At 36.4% G+C, this 22,766-nt stretch overlaps 1 protein-coding gene across 7 annotated transcripts in view; it reads right to left on the bottom strand.

Moving 5' to 3' along the window:
• The window catches only part of mtm (phosphatidylinositol-3-phosphate phosphatase), a 67,230-nt gene that overhangs the window by 42,311 nt on the left and 2,153 nt on the right, over window positions 1-22,766 (bottom strand). For 4 of the 7 annotated variants that reach the window (XM_083144372.1, XM_083144376.1, XM_083144374.1 and 1 more), the window contains exons 2-6: window positions 20,837-20,984; window positions 15,429-15,527; window positions 10,265-10,471; window positions 6,594-6,701; window positions 4,037-4,093 (exon numbers count right to left, since the gene is read on the bottom strand). In XM_083144372.1, the coding sequence (XP_083000498.1) occupies window positions 4,037-4,093; window positions 6,594-6,701; window positions 10,265-10,471; window positions 15,429-15,527; window positions 20,837-20,962 (597 nt within the window). In that variant the 5' untranslated portion in view covers window positions 20,963-20,984. The remainder of the gene's footprint in view (window positions 1-4,036; window positions 4,094-6,593; window positions 6,702-10,264; window positions 10,472-15,428; window positions 15,528-20,836; window positions 20,985-22,766) is intronic. The other 3 variants (XM_083144375.1, XM_083144379.1, XM_083144378.1) reach the window with 2 other exon arrangements.

Here is a 22,766-nt window from a genome sequence, read left to right as displayed (position 1 = left end):
CATGAGCATTAGCAATGGGCGAGATGCCGACAGGCAACTGTGTGTACTGTGAACCACTAACTTTCGCCACAAATCCTAACATGAAGAGATGAGATATGGTTTTTGCAGATTTGAATTTTCCGTCTCTGCCAAATTTTGATGAAGGTGCTAAAATTAACAAAGAATTCCATGGAAATGTAGCTTAACATTACCATGTCATTTCTGTACAAGAATTCCAGTTTCTTGAAAGTTGTTGCTAGGCAATGCAACAATGGGTTGTACAATTTTGTATCAAACCTTATCTCCACAATTTGCACTTTGTCCATTTCCGTCAGTTATATGGACATTGGACATTATATACATTGCTAATAGAACAAAAATCTCTAAAGTTCACTTGTCCCTTCCTTTCATCTGATGTCGAAAATGGTTGTGTTGCATCTAAGTACCTTTGCCAGCAAAAGTGCTTAACTTAGCCTTCGCAGAAAATGCATCATTCTGATGGTTTATCTCCACACGTTTGCTGGCACCAGTATGACTGTTGTGAAGATCTTGAGTTCTGATTGTAATAAGTAAATCAGACATCATTTTGCAACTGCACACTTACCCACAAATACACCGTGTTTCAAAATGATGTGAACGATTTCAACCTGTTATATTTTATTCTAAAATTGTCAATATAAGATACAATTTTACACATATGTAACACAACTATCCCAGTTTAAGTGTCAGTGGTTATCGCGAAGTTATCTCACAAATGCTCAATGTGAGCACACTTCGTTACTCTGCACACGTCAATACGGTAATCTAGCTTCATCCAGACACGTTTCAGAATGTTCTCATCAATAATTTACACCACGGTGCTAATGTGGTGGATCTAATAGAGTTCCTTGCTGGTGGATCTTTATTAAATTGTGTACGAAACTGATGTTGTATGATCACGACCGAAGTACTCTCGCAAAATGCTTTCTCCTCACCACTGGCAGCCATTTTACAACTGGTGAGCCTGCCACCTGGCAGAAGAATTTAGAACTACTGGGACCATTCAAAAAAAAAAAAAAAAAAAAAACAACTTAAGGATGTGTTCGAATGTATTTCACGGGATTATGTTGTATTGCTCATGGAATGGTTTTTATTATCGTTCAGATCATTTTGAAACATCCTGTATAACTGTTTCAAATAGGTCACCTATCACTTTTGAAGATAGAAAATTTCAGGAAATACCATATTGAGTGGAATGGAGAACGGAGGGACAGAATCAACAATTAAAAACTGTTTGAACTGCACTAAAAGCTAGTAATGCAGCTGGGTAAGTGGAAAGTGTGGATTCACACACAACCTCTTCTCAGCAGAAAAACAACTTGTGTCAGCTACCTCCATGCCTCAAGGAACACTTTTAAGTGAAGGGCAAACAAGACTGCATGTGCACAACTCTTTTTTCAAAACATTACCATGGAAATATTTGAACAATTACATCATGTCATATTGCCACACAAAGTAATTTAATTTTGTTTATTACTTTCACCTGAAGAGTAAATGTAGGGGTATAAGGACTTCCTGCATACACCATATAAACAGCAGCTTGTGTACAGAAACGCACACTCTCGGAGAATTAAACCATGCTTTGTTATGAAAAATTGTAGCCCTTTCATCAATTAACCATATATCCTGAATCCTTGTGAGAACAATGTTCTAAGATATGTAATGTAATGTATATTCTAATAATCCTCTCCCCCAACACAAACAAATATTTAGTAAGACCATAAAGGGAGTGTCACAAAAATTTTAATCAAGCACAAGTAAATTAACAGATTCAAGATGAATTCAGTCTCTCTAAAAATGCATGCATGGGAATATAGTGACAATACGATTATAGCCAGTATATAATGGTTTTAAGTAGGACTGAGCCGATACCTAAAAATTGTAATTATTATTATTATTATTATTTTTTTCAAAATATTGACCAATATTGGTGTGTAAATATTCTCCAATTATATGCATCAATTTACCAAGATATTTGCTCAAGAATTACATCAGACTATTAAAATAGATATTATGAAATCACAAAATATAGTTTTTCGTGCAAAATAAAAATAAAGTTTGGATTTTGGATTCATTTCTAGAATAATTAGACTCAGTGAAAGTGTCATGCAGCATTTTTGCGGGCCACGCTGAAACACCAATATGCCGGAAAAGTATTGGCAGATGAATTCCAACTGATACCCTTGGTATCGGCCAATACATTGGTAGCACTAGTTTCAAGTCGACAAAACTCAGGTGGGTCACCCTGATAACATGGAAACAATTGCACTACAGGAAAAAGAGGAAGCTAATGAACATTAGCAATCTTCAAGTAGAACGATTTACAAAAGAGAGTGCATTGTAGGACAAATAGAAACAATGTTTTTGGTTTCGTTCTTCAATTTGATATTTCTACAATGTTGACCATAAAAAAGTGAACTCCAGGGTGCAACAACAGCCATCAGAGAGACGAGTTCCATCACCGCTATTTTTTTGGCTTTCGTAGGATAGCATTGCCCTTCCCCTGAACATGGCTCGTTGGACTCTGAATGAGGTCCTCTTTCCGATTCTACAATGCAGGGTGGGGGTTTCCATTTTAAGTTTCACAGTTGTCCCCCACCCCACCCCCAGGGGCGGGGGTGGGGAATCAAGTGTGGTATCATTGAATAGCTTTCTTTCACTTATTAAACATGTATTTTTTCATTTTCCGATTTGATGTGTGTTTCTCACGATGGGTGACCGTTCCAGGACTTTTGGACCACATGGTATGTTAACAATTGCACCTGCACTTATACATCATATAATGCATACCTAACCTATCCCCCCCCCCTCCCCTGCACACACATTGAACTACCGAAGACTTATTACTTATCTTTACTCCACAGGATGGGATCGATTAATCGGTACTCTATCGGTATCGGCCAATATAGGCATATCGGTGTATCAGTTTATCGGTAAAATTACCAATTATTTTACCAATCCGATATATCGATAAATATCTTATAATTTAGTGTAAAATTATGCCATTTTGTTGTAATTTTTATGGATAATCTTGATGCCCTACTTTTTAAAAAAGTAATTGTCTAAATGTTCAACTTTCTTTGACCTGCAGTCACCTCGAAACACATATTTATTAAGGAGATCAATGAACATTTCAGGTTCTTCATGGACCATTACTAATTTTATATCGGATCGGTAGAATATCGGTTATCGATACCGGTAAATTTTATATCGGTACTTTATCGGTATCGGCCAAAATTTCATATCGGCCCATCCCTAATATATACTAATCTATTCAATGTATTATTTTATCATTGTATAATCTTTATATTATCTTTATTGTATTAGCATGATCATTATGTGTTTTTTTTGTTGTTTTTTTTATTCATTTATTGTATTGTTGGTTGTAAGAACGGCCCATGAGGCCGAAACACGCCTGCTTAAATATAGACCATTCTATTCTATTCTATTAAGAAAAGTGGCATGGGCTGATTTCTAAAGTCTTTACATTTATTTCACAATGGTATTAAAATTCAAGTACAACTGAAATGCCTCCAATACTCTCAAACATACAAATAAATTTGTGAAACAACTGGTTCATATGAATAAAAAATTTCAAAATTTGGCAGGTTTCACCAATAGAAGTCATTTTGTGCAAAGAACTTGTGTTCAGAGGATTTACGATTACATTATAGATTTGGTCATCTCCAATTAGGCTTCCTGGTTGTCCTAATTCTATGCGAATAAGGATACTTAATGATGTTTCAACTATTCCTATAATTTTGTCTCTCTCTTCCTAACAATAATGTTGAATTCAAAACCTCCCAAGTGTCATACATTGAAATGATGTTTAGGCTTCTCATGGAGAATCCACAAAATTAATAATAATAAGACAACAAAAAAGGAAGCACATATAAAGGGTCACTTCAACAAAAACATTTTGAAAGCAAAAAACAAATTGTTATTTCTAAGCTTCTATAGACTGTTAGCTCTGATGTGGTGGGTTTGGGCACAAGGAACAAAAAAATCCTACATTTACCTGAACATAATCAAAATGTAGCATACTTCTTATGTACTTAGATTTTGCAAGGGGAACCTGAAAAATGAAGCAACTTTGAATAACGAATCCTCTGCTAAGGGAAACAAAATTACACTATTTAAGTAACTTTGCATTCTTGATCAGCATAGCATGTTCTATTTGAATAGAACATTTCATTCAATTTTAAAATGTGTTGTCATAATATATCAGAATTAAATTATAATTATAGATTCAGACTGCAATTTACAAGGGAAAACCTACATCTAATTATATTTTATTCACTACTTAATATAAACAGCATAAATTTGAAGATCTTAAAAAAGGAATTCGAAATGTAAATGGAATTTATTTTCAAACTGGCACCAGAAGGCAAGAAACTGAAGAAGCAGGACAGTAATAGAAGATAAAACTAATTATAAACTGACGACATAGCAACTATAAGATACCATCATAAAAAGTGCAAGGAGCATCATTTAGGCATGTGCCTTCTAATTGTTAATTGTTTCCAAATTTTTAAACCACCAGTGTTCTTGTCAGAGAAATACAGATGATTAAATTAAATACACATAGGTTAAAACAAGGACTAGGCTGAGACCACTTGGTACTGATATCAATCTCTTACGATCAATACTGATACCTGAAAATTTCAACCAATTAAAAGTTGTTCAACATATTAATTATTATTAGTGGATAAGTATTCCACTAGAATTAAAATGAACAATTTTCCAGAGTTTACTTCAAAATATTCAAGAATTATATCATAATATTAAAATGTCTGATATGTAACCACAAAATACAGTTTTTCACACAACTCTAGTGAAAAATAAATTAGAACTTTGCATAATTTCCAGGATAATTATGATTCAGCAAAAGTATTGCTTGGCATTTTGACAGACTCCACTGAAGACTAAAATGCCAGTAAATATCAGCCAGTATCGGTAAAGAAAATCCAACCAATGTATTAGACACCAATACCACTGGTATCAGCCAATACCAATATATAAGCATCTGTTAAAAGAAGGCAAAAGATGAAAGTTTGTGTGCATTTAATCTTTTTCCCTTCCCTAATGAAGAAAAACCCAGGTGGATTTGAAAATTTGCATCAAATTTGAAGGGTCATCCAGAAAAAAAAAGAAATGTTTTGGTGTAAAACACAAACGACAAATGATTTGTGCAAAAAACTTACCTTATTCTACTTTTCCACATATTCGCCATATGCAGCATTGAAGCAATTATCATAGCATGATAACAGTTTGCTGATAGGATCATTGTACTCCGCTGCTGCCAATGTGCTTTCCGGAAGGAACATTCAACTTTGCACACAGCATGCTCCACCTACGCCCTCTCAGTTTGACCAAGTAGATGTGTACTCGTACGTGTATGGTATCGAGCTGTAAGGTCTGAACATGCATGACAAAATTGAGAATCCTCCCAAGTGTGAAGTGCAGTGTGTTTTAAGGTTTCTGAACGTGACAAAATTTCGTGCCAGTGAAATTCATAAGCAAATAATGGAAGTGTACCCTAATGACGTGATGTATGCTACTTTGTCATGGCTGAACTCATTGGAATACATTGATGGCAACCAAGTACAATGACTGTATCAACAAACTGGTATCACGCTATGGTAAATGCTTGAATGGGTAGAGTAAGGTATGTAGTTTCTGTATCATAAGCTTTTTGCACACCTCATTTGTCGTTTGTGTTTTACACCAAAACGTTTCTTTCTTTCTGGACAACCTTCATATTATTACTATTTATGATGCAGATGACATGTGGTATGAAATTCAACTTTTTGTTGTTACAATATTAAAGACAATATGTAGCTCATTGTAGGCATTTATCTCTTCCTTCACTCCATTGCATCTATTGACCTGAAAGAAGACATTTTACTTGCATTTCTATTATTTTGCATTGCTTTAACGCCACTTTTGGCTAATCATAACAATGAGGATGAGTGATGATTAGATGAAATTGATAAAGGGGGAACTTACAAACATCAATCCTCAGGCCAGGATTTGAACCTGGGAACTTAAGTGAGATCAAAAATTGAACACTTAACCGTTCTTAGTCGAGGATACAGCAACGAGAAAATTGTCAATATGCAATTGAATATGAAATAATGTACTGTTTATTTAAATAGTGAACAAAATATATATTCTATTTAAATTTGTTAATTCCGGGAAAACTAATAAATTTGCAATAAAAAAAATATTGAGCAAGTAAGAGTAACCCACCACATTAATTGGAAAAAATATGTTTGAAATAAGTTTATTTTATGCATAATGGCTTATCAGAACCAACCCTACAGTATTAAGTGAGATTCAAATCAAATGTATGCTTCAACCAGAGATTGGACATGGCAACCCTTGCAGGCTACAAAGTTAACCACTAAGCTATCCGGAAGACTTGTAGCATTCAGCTGATATAATTTTTCTCATTAAACAAACTTGTGGACACACATTACATACGTATCATTAAATTAGAAACAAAAAATATACCAATCAGTAATGAATGGAAAATATATTATAAGGAAAAGAAAAAGATCCCATTTACTGACCTGTTTATGGGCAAATCTTAGATTTCTCATATCCTTACAAAATACTTCAATTCCATACGAGTTTTCTCCTCTACTTGATGCACCTCCAACCTTTTCAATTCGGCTGACCTACAATGGAACAAATTAAAGCATTTTACAGTTATTTTATTTCTACATTAAATAAACATAAAGAAAGCAATTATAAACATTCATAAGAAATATAGGCTACTCAAATATTTCATATAACTTTTGTCAAAGTGGGTAAAAAAAGGGAATACCATATTTACGCATGTATAATGCACGTGCGTGTATAATGTGCACACTGGTTCTCGATTGGGAAAAAGCGACAAACAATTATATCTCATATTTAATGCACAGTACAATTCAAGAAATGGCTTTCTGAGTTGTAGGTCATAAAGCTGTTGCTATGCTGATCAAGAATGAATGATATCATACCTATTCAATGAGTCACCTGTTGCTATGTGGACAAAGAGGAGAATATCATCTTGTGTATACAATGAGTCAGAAACCCACATAACCTCCCCTACCCCCCTCCCTCCACTGTGTTTAGTATCCCAATGGTTTCACTCTTTAATCACCTTGTTTATTCTGTATTACAAGAAAGCAAGATGAAAATTATGTCATGGATATGTAGTGCTCAGAAAGTTATTTTCTACTATTTCTTGACTGACAAATACCACTGATATGCATCCCATGCGAAGGTGTATGCTCGAATTCTGCACGAATGGTGCCACTTTTCTGTGTCACAAAAAGTTTCGTTCCAAAGTGAAAAATCACAGAAAAATGGCCATTTTAAAATATATATACACACACACACACACACACACAATATGAAAACTGTAATTTTAATAGTCGCCTCTCCACAACGGTCACGGGATTTCAATAGACTGCCGCCTACAAAAATTTACTGGCGACGCCCATGGTACTCGGGACTGGACCTACAGTTTAAAGTGGATAAAGAAAAAGAAATAAAAATGTGCTTTATTTTGCCATGTTTGGGTTGTAATATAGACATTAGGATCAAAACTTTTGATATTTTAAGTTCACTTTTATTCCAATATGAGAAGAGGGGCATTCCCTTCCCCCTCCGCATTGACAACATTTTTCTGAAAATCTATCTAAAAGAAATTCAAATGTAAGGGTGAGACATTACAAAACATGAAGTGAAATACATCGCCCTCGAAAAAAATTCATAAAAGTGCCTAGTAGATGGGCCTGTGAGTTTACTACACTAAACATTTGTAGTAACATTCATGGTCGACCATGAATGCAACCACAACCCCAGGCTTGAACAAGGCCATCCAGTAACGCACCTCATCCCCTATCCTCACCCTCACCACCACCTTTCCCCAACCAACCCCCCACCACTCACAGTTTTCGACAAGCCTGGTGAAAGAACCATCTATATATTTTTCTGTGGTACTGTCAACAATTTTTTTTTCGGGACCTGGCAACACTGCAGGTCATGCTTACTCTTCCTTCTTGTCACCAAGTACTACAACGTCTCTCTACTCCTGAAGATGTGACATACCATCACGAAAATTTGAATTTTTTCAGTGTCCGGTGAGTGTTTCCTCTCTCCTCTTTCACTTTTTATTTAGTCCTTGTGGCCCTCCTTCCTTTTATCCTATATATATATATAATTTACAGTAGAGCGTCGATTATCCGAAGTAATTGGGGGACATGGGTGTTCGGAAAACTGGTTTGTTCGGATAATCGAACTGTACATGTTTATTTGCCAAAAAGAAGTACTGTACAGTAAATTTATTCATAAAAACAGGCATCTCTTTAAGTATTACAAAGTAATGTACAAAGGCAACTTTAGTAGGAATATATAGTATGTGGTACAGTTTATTAAACAAAAATATGTACATATTACATACGCATTTTGCATGAACAATACATACATCGACAGAAGTGTGCTGATTGTTGAAACACAGCGACTGGCGGCTTGGCCGGTCAGCAGCGCCTTATGAAGGCCCCATTAGAAGCAATGTTCCGCCAGCGGTGGCTCAGTGCGGCAACTACTGTGGGAAACTTGGTTTGGGAGTGAGAGGGATGATGGACGGTAGGGTGGGAGAGTAACAGGTGCGAGCGAGTACACAGTTTGGTTAAGCGGTCGTTCGGTTGACCGACGTTCGGTTGACCGACGTTCGGATAATCGACGCTCTACTGTATTTATTTTTAAAATTATTACTACTAAAGAAATCCAACCTGGTAATTTGTATTTGTGCCTGTTGATATATATGTGCTACACACAGTGACATATTGAAAACATGTGTGGTTTCATGTTGGCTGTCCAAATTATTCCATGCATAATAAGCACCAGTTTTGAGGGGCAAACATTTTGGATTGTTATCGACGTGATGCACCGTCTCCTGTTGCTATACATCGTTGGGCAAGACAATGGCGTGAAGATGGTAGTGTGAAGAATAAGTCACCACCCGGCCGACCGCGGTCAGTGCGAACAGAACCAAACATGGCATGCATGTAAACATGCTTAAGCGTTGCAGATATCGGACCGAAGCATGCGGCGAATGTTGTACGTAGATCTTAACTTTCACCCGTACAAGATGCAAGTTGCGCAATGTCTGTCAGATCGCCATACGGTGGCGGAATTCTGTCAGCGGATGCTGGCATTAATAAGGCAACATCCGACATTGCTAGACATGTTGATGATGAGTGATGAAGCACACTTTCATCTAACAGGAACAGTTAATATGCAGAACATGCGCTATTGGGCTCCCGACAATCCCCATGAACTCCATCAGCGTCCACTGCATGATGCCAAGTGACCGTGTGGTGTGCTGTATCTGCTACCAATGTTGTTGGTCCATATTTCTTCGAAGATAAATTTGGAGCAACGTGTACTGTAAATGCTAATCGCTACAGGCACATGATTGACACTTCTCTCATGCCTTCGATTCAAGATCAAGACCGTGGCCATCTCTGGTTTCAACAGGATGGCGCAACTGCACATACAGAGGCAGTTTCCATGACTGCTCTGCGAAACTTGTTTCCAGGCAGTCTAATATCCCGCTTCGGAGACGTCCTATGACCATCTTGCTCTCCAGATAATAGTGCCCCTGATTTTTTCCCTCTGGGGTTACCTGAAGGGGAGGGTTTTCCATCGACGACCAACAACATTAGAGGAACTCAGAAATCACATCAGGGCGGAAATAAACGATATCCAATCGGATACATTACGCAAGGTCATTGGTGATTTTAAGCACCGCTTACATCAGTGTATTCAAAATGATGGTGGTCATCTTCCAGATGTTGTATTCAAAAAGTGATTTTTGTTCTCTTTTCTCCAAGGATTGGAGTTTCCATTAGTGTACCAAACGTGTCTGCCTGGACACTGATTTCAAATATATTCATCTTTCACATCAGTTCACTATTTCTACCGCACCCTTTATAAGAATTTCAAATTCAAATTTACCTAAGCAACCAACAGATTGAGGTGACACAATGCATGCAGACTATTGAAAAAACAGCCCTGTCCGAGGAACATGTGTTGTTACTTTGGTATGAACAGTTGCATTTATTTCTGAATGTTTGTTTCCAAGTGATGCATGCCACTTGTCACCTGTTACATGTTGCTTCAGCCTGAAAGCTGCCTTGTTTATCTATCTATGTATAACCCACCTAAATCATTACAAATAACTTACCACACCAAGGGGAACATCTACAACATATGGAGTTTCCCGATCTAAGCTTCGAAAATGAAGTTTATAGTTTGTAACAGACAGCACCCCTCTCGATGGGCCACTGTACGGACAGAGGTAAGTCACCTCTCTGGCCACACCCTGAACCTTTTCACCTGGTAGCAGGGGTGGGTCATCCGGTCTGGTTGGAACAGTCTCTGAAACATGAATCTGTAACAAAGAATGAACATTAGCATTTCAATCAGTCTCTTAGAACTCCACACTCATAAAACAGCTATGTAGAGCTATGAACACACAAATATAATGCTTATAGAAACTACTTTCACACAAAGAATGAAAGTGCACGTAAGTTATTAAAATCAGAATTAGAATAGAAGGTTAAGAAAGAGAGTTCAATTCAACGTTTACAGGGTCCGGCAATACATATCTACCACTTTCAAAGGTTGGTATTCCCTACGGCCCTGCAGTAGGGATGAAACCCAGAATGCTAGGTAAGAGCATGAGGGATGCCATTTCTGTAAGACTGGAGCCTTGGACCCTGAACACCCTGCTTTTGTGGTAGAGGTGTATTTTAAAAGTAATGTATGGCACATTGTATGGTAGCTGCACAGCACATACCGACTGGGATGAGTTTTTGAACGCGAACCCTAGACCCTGAAGAGAAGAATTAGGGAAGAAGTCCAGCCAATTCCACCCGCAATGCTCGTGTTTGTAAAGGACAATTTTGTTCATTGACTCTGTGAGTGTATGACACGGAATGGTGGCTATCTACCTGATGTGATTTTAAAAAAATAAGACAAAGTGAACCGTCTTGTGCTATTGTTTTACAAATGGCATTATGTTATCTGTCAATTACCAATATCTTGCTTTACATTAGCTGTATTGTGCTACTGTAGGAAATATATTAAAATGCTATATATATATATTGTGGACACAATATAAGAGCACAAAGGAAAGAAACTTCCATATTCAAATTTAAAAACTTACTAGAACAGGATAATTATGGTTCATTGCTTAACATTACCACTAGTGATATTGTGATGAAGCCAATTTGAGCCTAAGGATCCTCAAAATGCAGCAAGTTACTTCTAGACCTCTAGAAATGCATTTAAATGCAATTTTTACCAGTACATAATGCTATGATACCAATAACTGGTGGTAATTTTGATGCAATAGCAAATTGTAAAAGTTTAAGCTTGGGCATGATCATTTTCTTGCTTAATGTGTGTGTGGATTATTTTTGGCGAAATAAGCCTGCAGATTTAAATTTATGTTCTAACCGAGTGTTTTTTCTTGTTGTTTTAATTGAGCTGTAGAATGAAAAACCATGACACTCGGAAAAAAAATTCTGTTATATTGAGAAAGCAAAAAATGCACTAATCTAATTGCATTTATCAGTGCAGTGTTTGCCCTGTGATTCTCCATTCTCTCCCCCTTAGGAATACCCACAAATTTCTCTTGGCCATCTTCTGACATGAAAATAGTGAGACAAGTAATACTCCTACCCTTCCCTTGCCACCTGATAGTAGAAAATACAGGGTGTCTGGATTGTAACTGAGAGTTTTTAAATAGTTGTTACATTTCAACAAATAAAACATTGCAAAAGCAATAGTACATTTGTGAGTTTGGTTCAGCAAATTTTCATACATGTACAACTAGCAATGGTGATGCTAGTATCGCTCAAACAAGAATGGCGTCGAGGATTGCTTTCTCAGATGAGGCAACTTCCCACTTGTCAGGCTGTGTTAACAGACATAATGCTAGAATATGGGGTTCAGAGAAGCCACGTACACATTTGGAGCATATCCGAGACAGCCAAAATTGAATGTTTGTTGTGCTTTGATGCATGATGAGCTCATAGGCTCATTCTTTTTCAAGGAGCAAATGGTAAATTTGCAGTTTCCCAATTACGTCTTTACAACTGAGACTGATATTACAACTGGATGGGGCCTCGTGACATTGAACCGACAGGTGAGGGAGTATCTTGCTTCTGTAACCCCTCCCATGCTACAGAACACGTGAAGGAACATTAAGTACAGGCTGGACAGTCTCCGTGCTACAAATGGAGCTCATGTCAAGCTATACTTAACTGCAACTGCTTCCAATAAAACTTTGTGAGTTTGCCTTCAAAATGTATGTTTTATGTTTCTAGCTACTCCTTACCATATTACAATAACACACTTTTAAAAACTATCAGTCCCACTCTGGACACCCTGTACATGTAAAAAAAAATGGGGTGGCCTCCATGAGTTAAAACTGTTATGAAGTACTTAAGTTTTTTAACTAGAACAATCTGGACCACTCTAATCAACCATCATGAGATCATATAACTGCTTTAACAACTAAAAAATAATAATTTACCAGTAAAATGATGCGAGAATTTGTCAATAAACCATCATCAATAGATAACTAATCAATTTCATTCCTGCTGAAAAGCAGAGGCAGATTTGTATCCTGTTTTTATCTTAAACTTAGGTCTTCCTCTATCCTGTCCTACTAAAAATGTTTCACGAATTTCCTTCAGACTTTAACAAGGTAGCAACATATAGTATGAAAAAATTACATTGTTATAATGGGCATTGAACTCTGCAAACAAACCTTCTGATGTGAAAGATAAATAAGGAGTAAATAAATCAGCTAAATTGTTAGTTCACCACAAAAGAAACAAATATATAAAATTCCATTTACAATTCCACAATATTTAGATACCACTGCAATATAAGTTGGTGCACAGAATACATGTTACATCAATTTGAACAAGTGTTCTCGGATTACCAGCCAGGTTAAATGTGCTTTAAAGGAAGCCATAGCCATTTCACGGGAAAGCACCAATCTCAACAGGGATGTGGGACTCCAGCTCAGTCACGCCTGGAACCCACTCCTCCGTAAAAACACAACACCAGCCAATAAGAACACCAGGATCCAGAGCGAGCCAATAGAAAGACAGCATCCAAACTCCACCCCATCATAGTCGTGTATTTAACCCTGCACTGGTCTCCATTTTTCACACACCCTGATGATGAGAGCAATGTATGCACTCGAAAAGTTGGAAGCTAACGCCTATTTAACCTGGCTGGTAACCCGAGAATACTTGTTCGAATCACGTTGACAGGAAAGCTACAATTCCTATGTTACACCAAGACTGTAAAGTACAAAATTAGAGAGAGAGAGAGAGAGAGAGAGAGACAGCAAAAAGAGTTCATTCCTGAATTTCACCAATGCTGATCGACAACCGCCATAACTGCTCCCATGCAAATCTTTCATTCTCATGCACATGAAATGAGATCTATAACTATTATAGAAAGTATCAGAAAATAACAGGCTAAACACAGTTGAAAAGGCAAAAAAAAAATTGTTTCAGAAAATGTGGAGAATGAAATTAATAACAAAATTGTACTCCTTTTGGGCTGATAATGTATTCTCTCAAAATACACATGTGTGTTTTTAGAGAAAAAGCAAAAGTAAATGAAATTATGTTTTAGAAAGCACTGAGGATGCAAAGAGGTTAAGTAGCCATGACTTTCTGGATGTGCGTCTGTGGATTCAAGTGCCAAGTGAAGTTAATGTGGTGTTGAACATGAATGTAATGATGTCACATTATTACAATTTCTTATTCGTTTACAGGTTTGCTTTAGTGGTTCAGTCGGTAGGGTGTCTGACTGGCATGTGGGAGATCCAAGTTCAATTCTTAGTGTGGGTGATTTAAGCTGAGAACTTTTCCAGCAATATTCCGTCCTAGTGGATAAAAGCAGCCAGAGTGTGATGCTGATCACATCTCCAGAAATTATCAAGAGTGTGAATGTGTGAGGCTGGCCTTCCCACTGGCAAAGATCGTGACCTTGTAATAAAGGAATCCTGGGTTCGATACTCGGTGAAGGGACATAGCAAGTTCCTATCCCACTTTAAAATGTAGACCCAGCCGCAATTTAAAACAAACCTCTATAATGTGTGGGCCCCCACCTCCACAACATGTTGCAACGTGCATAGCTGTATATGTTGAGTTATTTGAATATTAGGGGCATGAACGAATGAATGATTTGATTTGTGTTACTTTGCATTTCTGCCACTTTTGGCTAATTGCGAATATGAGGATGAATGGCGAGAAGATGAAATAGATGAAGGGACAATCACAAATTCATATGGACAGCACAAAACAAAAGTCCTACACAGAGGATTATCCTGAATGCAGGTCCAGGCACCAGAGACTCATTAGTCTGCAAAATGCAGTGCAGGGTGTAATATGTGGAAGTGAGGTTGACATTTTGGTGCCTTCACAAAAGGTCACTCCTTACATCCCAAATAGTAGGGACAATGGTTGCTTACTAGGATGTAATGTAATTAGTATTTATCTTCCTTTTGCTTAAAGATTGCAGAAGAGGTGCTTTCTTGAAATTTGATGTCATCCAATACACACACTCCCGCCCGCAAATGATCATGGTAGTTTTAAATCATGTGCTTGTCGTTTAACTGCAGTGTTCATTTTTTTAAGTTTTTCTTTGGCATTTTCCCCTCGTGTTGATTGGCAAAAGAAAAAGGGGTGCATCACGTGACTTTGGTGGGAGGTCCAATGCGGTACCCAAGAGCATGTTTAGGGTGACAAATTACCAAGGGCTCCAGGGAGGCCAACATGTTTGGATCCTTGAAGGACCAACGGGGGATTATCGGTAGGGGACACCAGTAATAGCCTTCGAACAGATAGCGTTCCTATCTGCTAGACTGAAATAGTTGACAAAAGAGTGCCATTTGCAGCCTACAGGGTGCCATTTTAAAAATAACTCCAAAATTCAAAATGGCGGCCACATTTTTTTAAGGTGAGTTTAGATTCAGAAAATGCCTACGCTGATCGTTTAAATGCCCCTCCCAGAGCTGGCAGCCAATATGTTAAGATTACATATATTGTGTATATTGTTGCAATGACACACGTGAACAATACTTTAACATTGACAAAAATAAATTATCAGTCATTTAAAGTAGGACAGTTCTATTATTACTAGTAATTCTACAATGACTGTCACTGCACAAACAAAAGATTCAAGTATAAAATGAAAATGGTATCAAGTGTAGGAATAAGATAACTGAAACGAGCGCTGCATATCGGAAAGCATAAGAGAAGAGCTAACAGTCATCAGAATGAAACTGAAAACAACGAGCTACAGGGGCTACTTACTTTGCCTTTAATTTTACTCTCAACAGTCGATACATTTTCTGTGGAAGTTGAACTGGAGGAACAGAAACTCTTTGAGGGGGAGCCTTTGCTTGAACTTACCTACAAGAGAAACTCTATTGTTACTTTATTATTTCATGTGATCAACTTCTTCCTTAGGCCCGCTTTGCACGGAAGCATTTCCTGTAACATTTCGGTAAGCTTTTGAGATTACAATGTATAATACAGGGTGGTACAAAAAGAATGCATGTTTTTGGAATAGGTGTAGCGTCGTTGATTTTCAAGATACAAACATTTTATTAACACGAAAACTATCGGTAAGAAATGCAGTTTGGATAGGTATACAGTGATGATTTAAGTATGGAAGATGATGTCGAAAAGATGACATCATTGTTGTCGCTCCATCACGTAATCTCATGTTTCGGCGATGTCTCTTGGCCCCCATGCTCTCCAGATTTATCTGTTTGCAACTTCTTTGTGTGGGGTTACCTCAAGTCGAAAACCTCGTTCAGTCGACCAGGTGAAAGTTGCCATATGTGAAGGAATTACAGCTGTGCCAGACGAAATATTGGCAAGGGCAATGCAGAACATTGAGGAGAGGTTCCGGATGTGTGCAGCAACAATGACATCATCTTTCCATACTTAAATCATCACTGTATACCAATCCGAAGTGCATTTCATAACGATGGTTTTGGTGTTAAGTAAACATTTGAATCTTGAAAATCAACGATGTTACACTTATTCCAAAAACATGTGTTCTTTTTGCATCACCCTGTATATACAGCATGAAAGGCACGTTGAGTCGTTTACAAGAAACAACTAAAATATTCTTTCACATGTATACTGTATACATTATAATTAGGGACCGGATTGTAAGGTGCGGCACCTTTCCAAAAACATAGCTGTTTTCATACCTATCATTTGAGATATGTATTTTAGGACATGAAATCAAGTAAAATGAATACACTTTGTTGCACCTTTAATGAGATTAGCGCATTTATCCCTTTTTAACCCTACATTGATGCTTCAGCACCTTTTTCCTTCCTTTTCTTTCATGTTTTGTTAAAAAATTGAACAGCAAATAAATAATTTTCACTCTTCTTCAGCAGCTACATAAAATTCTATAGTCTCATTTTGTAGACCAGAAGGTGTAATATATTCATTGCAGCCCCAATAGTTCGCAAGATAATATAGCAAAACCCGCGAGAGGAAACACAAACTTCAACAAAACCTATTCGGCAGATCAACAGTTTTCTATGCAGTTCGCGTGCATTATATACAGAAGGCACAGAAAAGGATGGCATTTTATTTTCGGCATTTAAGCAATTAATAGGAAAAGCTATCTCTCTTGGTTGAATAGTTCTAGTCTTTTAAAAATGTGGTGATACATTATTTACATCTCACACAGCCACCATTACACTTACACTCGTGACCTAGAAGTTGCTTCTGATTGGTTATGCTACGAGAAATGCTACGGAAGTAGGACAGATCTTATCCTTGAGAAATGCTGTAAGATTTTTCACTTTACATGGTAACATTTCGCCATGGCAGAAATGCTACGGAAAATGCTTTCATCTAAAGCAGGCTTTACAATACTTTCATCCTGAAGCTTATCTCCTTTGTATTAGACAAACCAACTTGTTAGAATATTAAAAGCTTCCATTATTACATCTAGCACCATTCTACATGCAACTCCCTTACGTTTTGCATTATTCGCAAATTTATTTGCTGAATAAAGTCAATTTTAGTAAAATTACATGCATAAACTACATAAATAAAAGCCAGTTAGAGAAAAGTTTGACTGTAAAAACAATGTTGGTGAAAATAACACTATATTGCAACTATTATATGACACCAACGTACCCTGAATCATAGAGGTTTTTTCCGTACTTCACTATTGGGTCATTCCATGCCAAATCAACAAAGTCCACAACCCGACCATCTCAGAATTTTCTGAAACTCTACAATTTGGTAGTTTTCATGAAGATATGAAATCCTGAGAAATTGTAGCTTTCTGTGTGGCGTAGTTATGGAGTTTTGGGGGCTTGAAAATACAAAAATTGTGTATTTTTAGTCTGCACCCGAGACTTTCATGGATAATTGCTCTTACCCTAATTGACGTACAGAGCAGGTTGTAGTCTTGTTTGAAAAGACATGAAATAAGCTTTCCAATGGTGTATCACATCACTATATTTAGAATAAAATCTTTTCAAGGTCATGCACTTTGACTTTGGACCTCGAACTTTTGAAGATGCATATCTGGGATTTCCTTGGAACTGAAATATATTGTTAACACAAGGTTACACTATAACATAACCGAATTTGAAGTTGGGATGATTATGGGATAATTAAAGAAAAACAATTTAATTAGTAAGTGTATTTTTTTCAGCCGGTGATTTCTAGTGGTAGTTTGCAACACTGTTGTTATTTACATTTAAGAATAATATGATTATCTACAGTAGTGAAAAATGGACAAGAATGTTTGTTTCCTGAGAAATAACTTACATGCACCATAGTTCACAGGTTGTTCTTCAGTATTCATTCATTCAGTCAGTCCTTGCATGGCAAGCTGGGTTTTGTCCGTTGTTAAAGTGTACGTTCTTCTTGTAGCAGTGGAAGGGTCCACTTTTGTTAGAACATTGCACGTGAGGACCCAACAAATGTCCAGTTGGACCAAATGGAGACATAAAAATGATCCTGATGGTCCATGAGGTTGAAGAAAGTTAATTTGTAAATCACCGGTGTCTTCAGACACTTTCTGAACACACACTAGCCACCAGTTGTTATTATATACACAAGTACAATATCCAGTAATATCTGTAAATTCTAAGGCATTTGAACATATAATGAAACGATGTTCTATAAATTCATCACATCCAGAATAACGTTTCATATGTATGACATCTTTTGTAAAAGGAAGTACTGCATGAACCTTTTGGATTCCTGGAATGGAAATCTGTCACACAACATAGAAAAATCATCCTCATGGTAGGCAACATTGATGAAATATTTGCGATTTTTGTAGTGTGCTGCTGCACCATCAGAAAAGTACAATATCTTTGCCCAGTTGTCAGAACTAAATTTATCCTTCAAAAATGTAATAAGTACTTTCTGGAGTAAGTGAACTAATGCTGTATCATGCTATCTGATATGGTAACCAAATTTTCAGTTATGACTGTCAAAGAATTGGGATTTCCATAATAATAATAAATAATAATAAAAATAATAAATAGTGAATGGATGTATTGTTGTTGCTTGATCATTATTCCAGTGAAAACCTTGTGAGGCATCTTGCAACATACAGGAGTAATTTTTGCAGAATCACAAAGTACAATGTAGTGCATATCAACTGTTTCTTTTAAATTCTTGAGAATTTAAGCTTGTTTGCATGAAAGAAATTCCGATCAGGTGCACATTTTTTCGACAAGAATGTCTATGAATTCTGCAGACTTCATTATGTTTCAAGTGTTGATCTGTCTGTGGATATCCACTGTTTGTTCCTGCTTTGGTGTTAATTTCCAGGTGATACTTATTAATTTCAAAATATGAACTGTCAAGGTTTCCACGGATCTCAAAATCTTCAAGGCTTGCTAATCTGGATGATGCCATGATGCTGGTGATCAAGGTATCTTATTTTAAAAAAAAGTGAGCTCAAATTAAAACTGTCACACTAAACACACTGTCTATTCAACATTCTACCACACTTGTTTCAAACAAGACTCCTGTACACATTCTTCACTTTCTAGTTGCAGAAGTATTGCATGTTAGCAAGTCTGCAATGAAATAGTGCAGTGTTGCAAACTCCCACTAGAAATGACCAGCTGAAAAAATACACCGATACTAATTAAAGTGTTTCTCTTTAATTATCCCATAATCGTCCCAACTTCAAATACGGTTATGTTATAGTGTAACCTTGTGTTAACAATATATTTCAGTTCAAAGGAAATCCCAGATATGCATCTTCAAAAGTTCAAGATCCAAAGTCAAAGTGGATGACCTTGAAAAGATTTTATTCTAAATATAGTGATGTGACACACCATTGGAAAGCTTATTTCATGTCCTTTCAAACAAGACTACAACCAGCTCTGTACGTCAATTAGGTTGAGAACAATTATCCATGAAAGTCTCGGGCGCAGACTAAAAATTGACAATTTTTTGTATTTTCAAGCCCCCAAAACTCCATAACTACGCCACACAGGAAGCTACAATTTCTCAGGATTTCATATCTTCATGAAGACTACCAAATAGTAGAGTTTCAGAAAAATTCGAGATGGTCAGGTCAGAAATGATACTTTTTTTGTTGATTTGGCATGGAATGACCCTATTTTATTGTGAAGTAGCTACACTATGAAGTAAATCATCTTATAATCTGTAATTTCCTCTGATTAATTACGTTTACATATCAATATTCACCATAATAATCATTACTAATTTTTGTTGAGGTAGCATCTAATTTCTAGACATGCATATTTTGTTTTTGACGAAAACACGAAATGTGAAATAACACACTGTAATGGTCGTTTTTCATGCTTTTGCTCATTCCTAAAATTCCTTGCAATTTCATCTTGGTCTTTTGAACAACATAACATTGAGGTTCCACTGTAATAAGGCTGATGGAAAACCTCTTTTATTGCACAAAAAAAAAAAGTTTCAGGTGTTTGAGGACAACAGTTCGGTTCTGAATACAGAACAGAAATTCAGAAGTTGTTTGAATCATACAAAATAAAAACAGAAATCAGAAATTGTTGTAGAATGTCTTCCATCCACACAAATATTTACATTTTGTTTTTCAATGTCGCATATTCATTGTAAAAAGTTTATCATCCTTTCATGAACTTCTCCAGCGCTTACAAATACATAACTGCCAAGCTTTCCAGGGTTATATATTTGTTAAGGAACTTAAAAAGTCATGTACCTGAAAATGATGTAAGATCAACTTACTTTGCTTTATTTCAAAGCATTATTTTATATTTGGAATTTTACTTTGGGGAAACTGCAGTTATGTTCAGGAATATACCCTATCACAGACACTCAAAATATTTGAACAGTTATGAAGTTCTAGGATTAAGACTATTTAATAAGCTACCTCTTGATATGACAAATATGCCTGTGAATATATTTAAACATAAACTGTTTGACTGGTTAGTTGCTATACCATTTTACTCAATTCACAATTTTTTTTAAAATTAAAAATATTGTATTTTAGTGCAACTTTTAAAAAGAACATAAACTTAATATTATTTTCACGAATTCCACATGTGTTTTGTTCTCTATTGCTGTAAAAGCTTAATGACAATAACATATTATTATTATTATTAATAGCACTGTTTCACAGACGCTGGTTTACGACCTCAACACAGCACACTGCATGCACTCACAAAAACAAATAAAACACAGCAATAGCTACTTACAGATTCTTGCCCTAGCTTTGAATTCAATGAACTAGACTTGGAATCTGATGCTAGCGAGTCTGAACTGGCATGTTTTGAATGGCTTCCATCGGGGCTTAACAATTCTGCACTTCCTTTTCTTTCCATTCTCTAGGCATACTATTCAAGTCTGAAACAAAGAAAGTTAACATGTTGAAAAAACAGAATGCTATCTCTGTTTTATACAAGATAAGCCAACAACGGTTGCCTGCTGGGCCCAAGGGATTTTTATTTATGTCTTTTAACACATACTTCGGAGTTTATTTATGTCTTTTAACACATACTTCGGAGTTTTAGTAATTACGTAACACATGTTTGCTTACGAATGCTTTTTGACTTCCGTATACTCCCATATAATTCTTCTCTTGCAACCAGCCAATCCTTTACTTAATTAAGAACATGATGATGAATATGTACATTTTCAGGCTCCGGATATCCACCCCAGATAGGCAGAACAAATGAACAAGGTGTAAAAAACATATCACTTATAACTAGGGCTGAGCTGACACAAAAGCTGATGTATTGGTATCGGTTGGAATTCATTTACCGATACCAGCTGATACTTTTCCGGCATTTTGATCTTTCACGGGGTCTGCAAAAATGCTGCAAGACACTTTCGCGGAGTGTAATTATCCTGGAAACAATGCAAAATTCAAACTTACTTTTTATTCTGCACTAGTTTTACGGTAAAAACTTGATTATATGATTACATAACATGTATTTAATATTCTGATGTAATTCTTCAATATTTTAAAGTAAAATTATTGGTAAATTGATGCTTATAATTGGATTAGAATACTTGCACACTAATATTGATCAATATATTGAACAGATTTAAATTACAATTTTCAAGTATTGGTATCGGTAGGAGTCGGTAAGAGTATCGGTTCAAAGTTGTATCAGCTTAGCCCTACATATAACCTAATCTAGCATTCAATACAACACTGCTAACTAATGAAATTCACCAATTTTCAGTTATTAACAATGCCATCGGTAATGGTTCCGATTGTTTTATGATTTCTCCTAGCACAAAGATTAATTATTGTAGGATTTTCAAAATCATTATCACACGAAATTTGAATCTTCCTTAAAGTAATGAGTAGTGTTTGGACTCGAAAAAAAGTTATTTATGTTGAGAGTTTTAATTATGTTACAACTAACGTTCATGATTTAAGAAAAACATTGGTCTTGTAAATCACCAAAGAATTAATAATTCTAAAAATATGAAGGGCAAGTTATACAGAAGGATAAGAAGAGTATTTGGAATATCTGAAAATTGGTGTTAAATTAAATTTTAAGTTTAAACTAATTTTCAGATTTGAAAGCCATAGAAATAATTATTTGAGAGAAATTATGTTACGAAACTCAGTATGCAGAAGCAACCTTGTTCGTTGGTAATGCTGGAAGTAGTGGTCGAAATTAGCATTTGCAAATTGCAAAATTCAACTGTATATTTCATGTTGACACCCGCCTTAATTCTACATTGGGTGCATTCCGAAAGTCGTAACGAAACGAGCGCATTCAACGAAAATAACTGGGCTCGTGAATCTGATAAAACCAGTTATTTTACACTTATGGGACACACTGGGCGAAAGTGCAGGTGCAGCATTTTGTTTAAGAGAAAGTTTCCACATGGCGTCCAGAGGAAAGAATGTCCTTATGGCAAAAATAAACTCTACTGTGGACACTGTTACTAATAACATTCTAAGAACAGTTAAGGCATATTCATGTTGCTTCATATCGCTATCTGTTAAAATTATAATTCATTTTCCGAACTAGTGCAGTTTGAATCGATCAGCACGTGCGTTGTCTGAAGACAGCAGACGATTCTCACCGAACAAACCAGCCTCCTGGCCCGCGCATTTGGTGAATCTCGTTCTTGCACAAAACGGACGGAATGCAACTTTTGGGA

Source organism: Lepisma saccharinum, chromosome 23 (genome assembly GCF_977018435.1).
Source record: "Lepisma saccharinum chromosome 23, izLepSacc3.1, whole genome shotgun sequence".
NCBI classification, from domain to species: domain Eukaryota; kingdom Metazoa; phylum Arthropoda; class Insecta; order Zygentoma; family Lepismatidae; genus Lepisma; species Lepisma saccharinum.
Note: the sequence above shows the minus strand (reverse complement) of the source record. Positions and strands in the feature narration are given on the sequence as shown.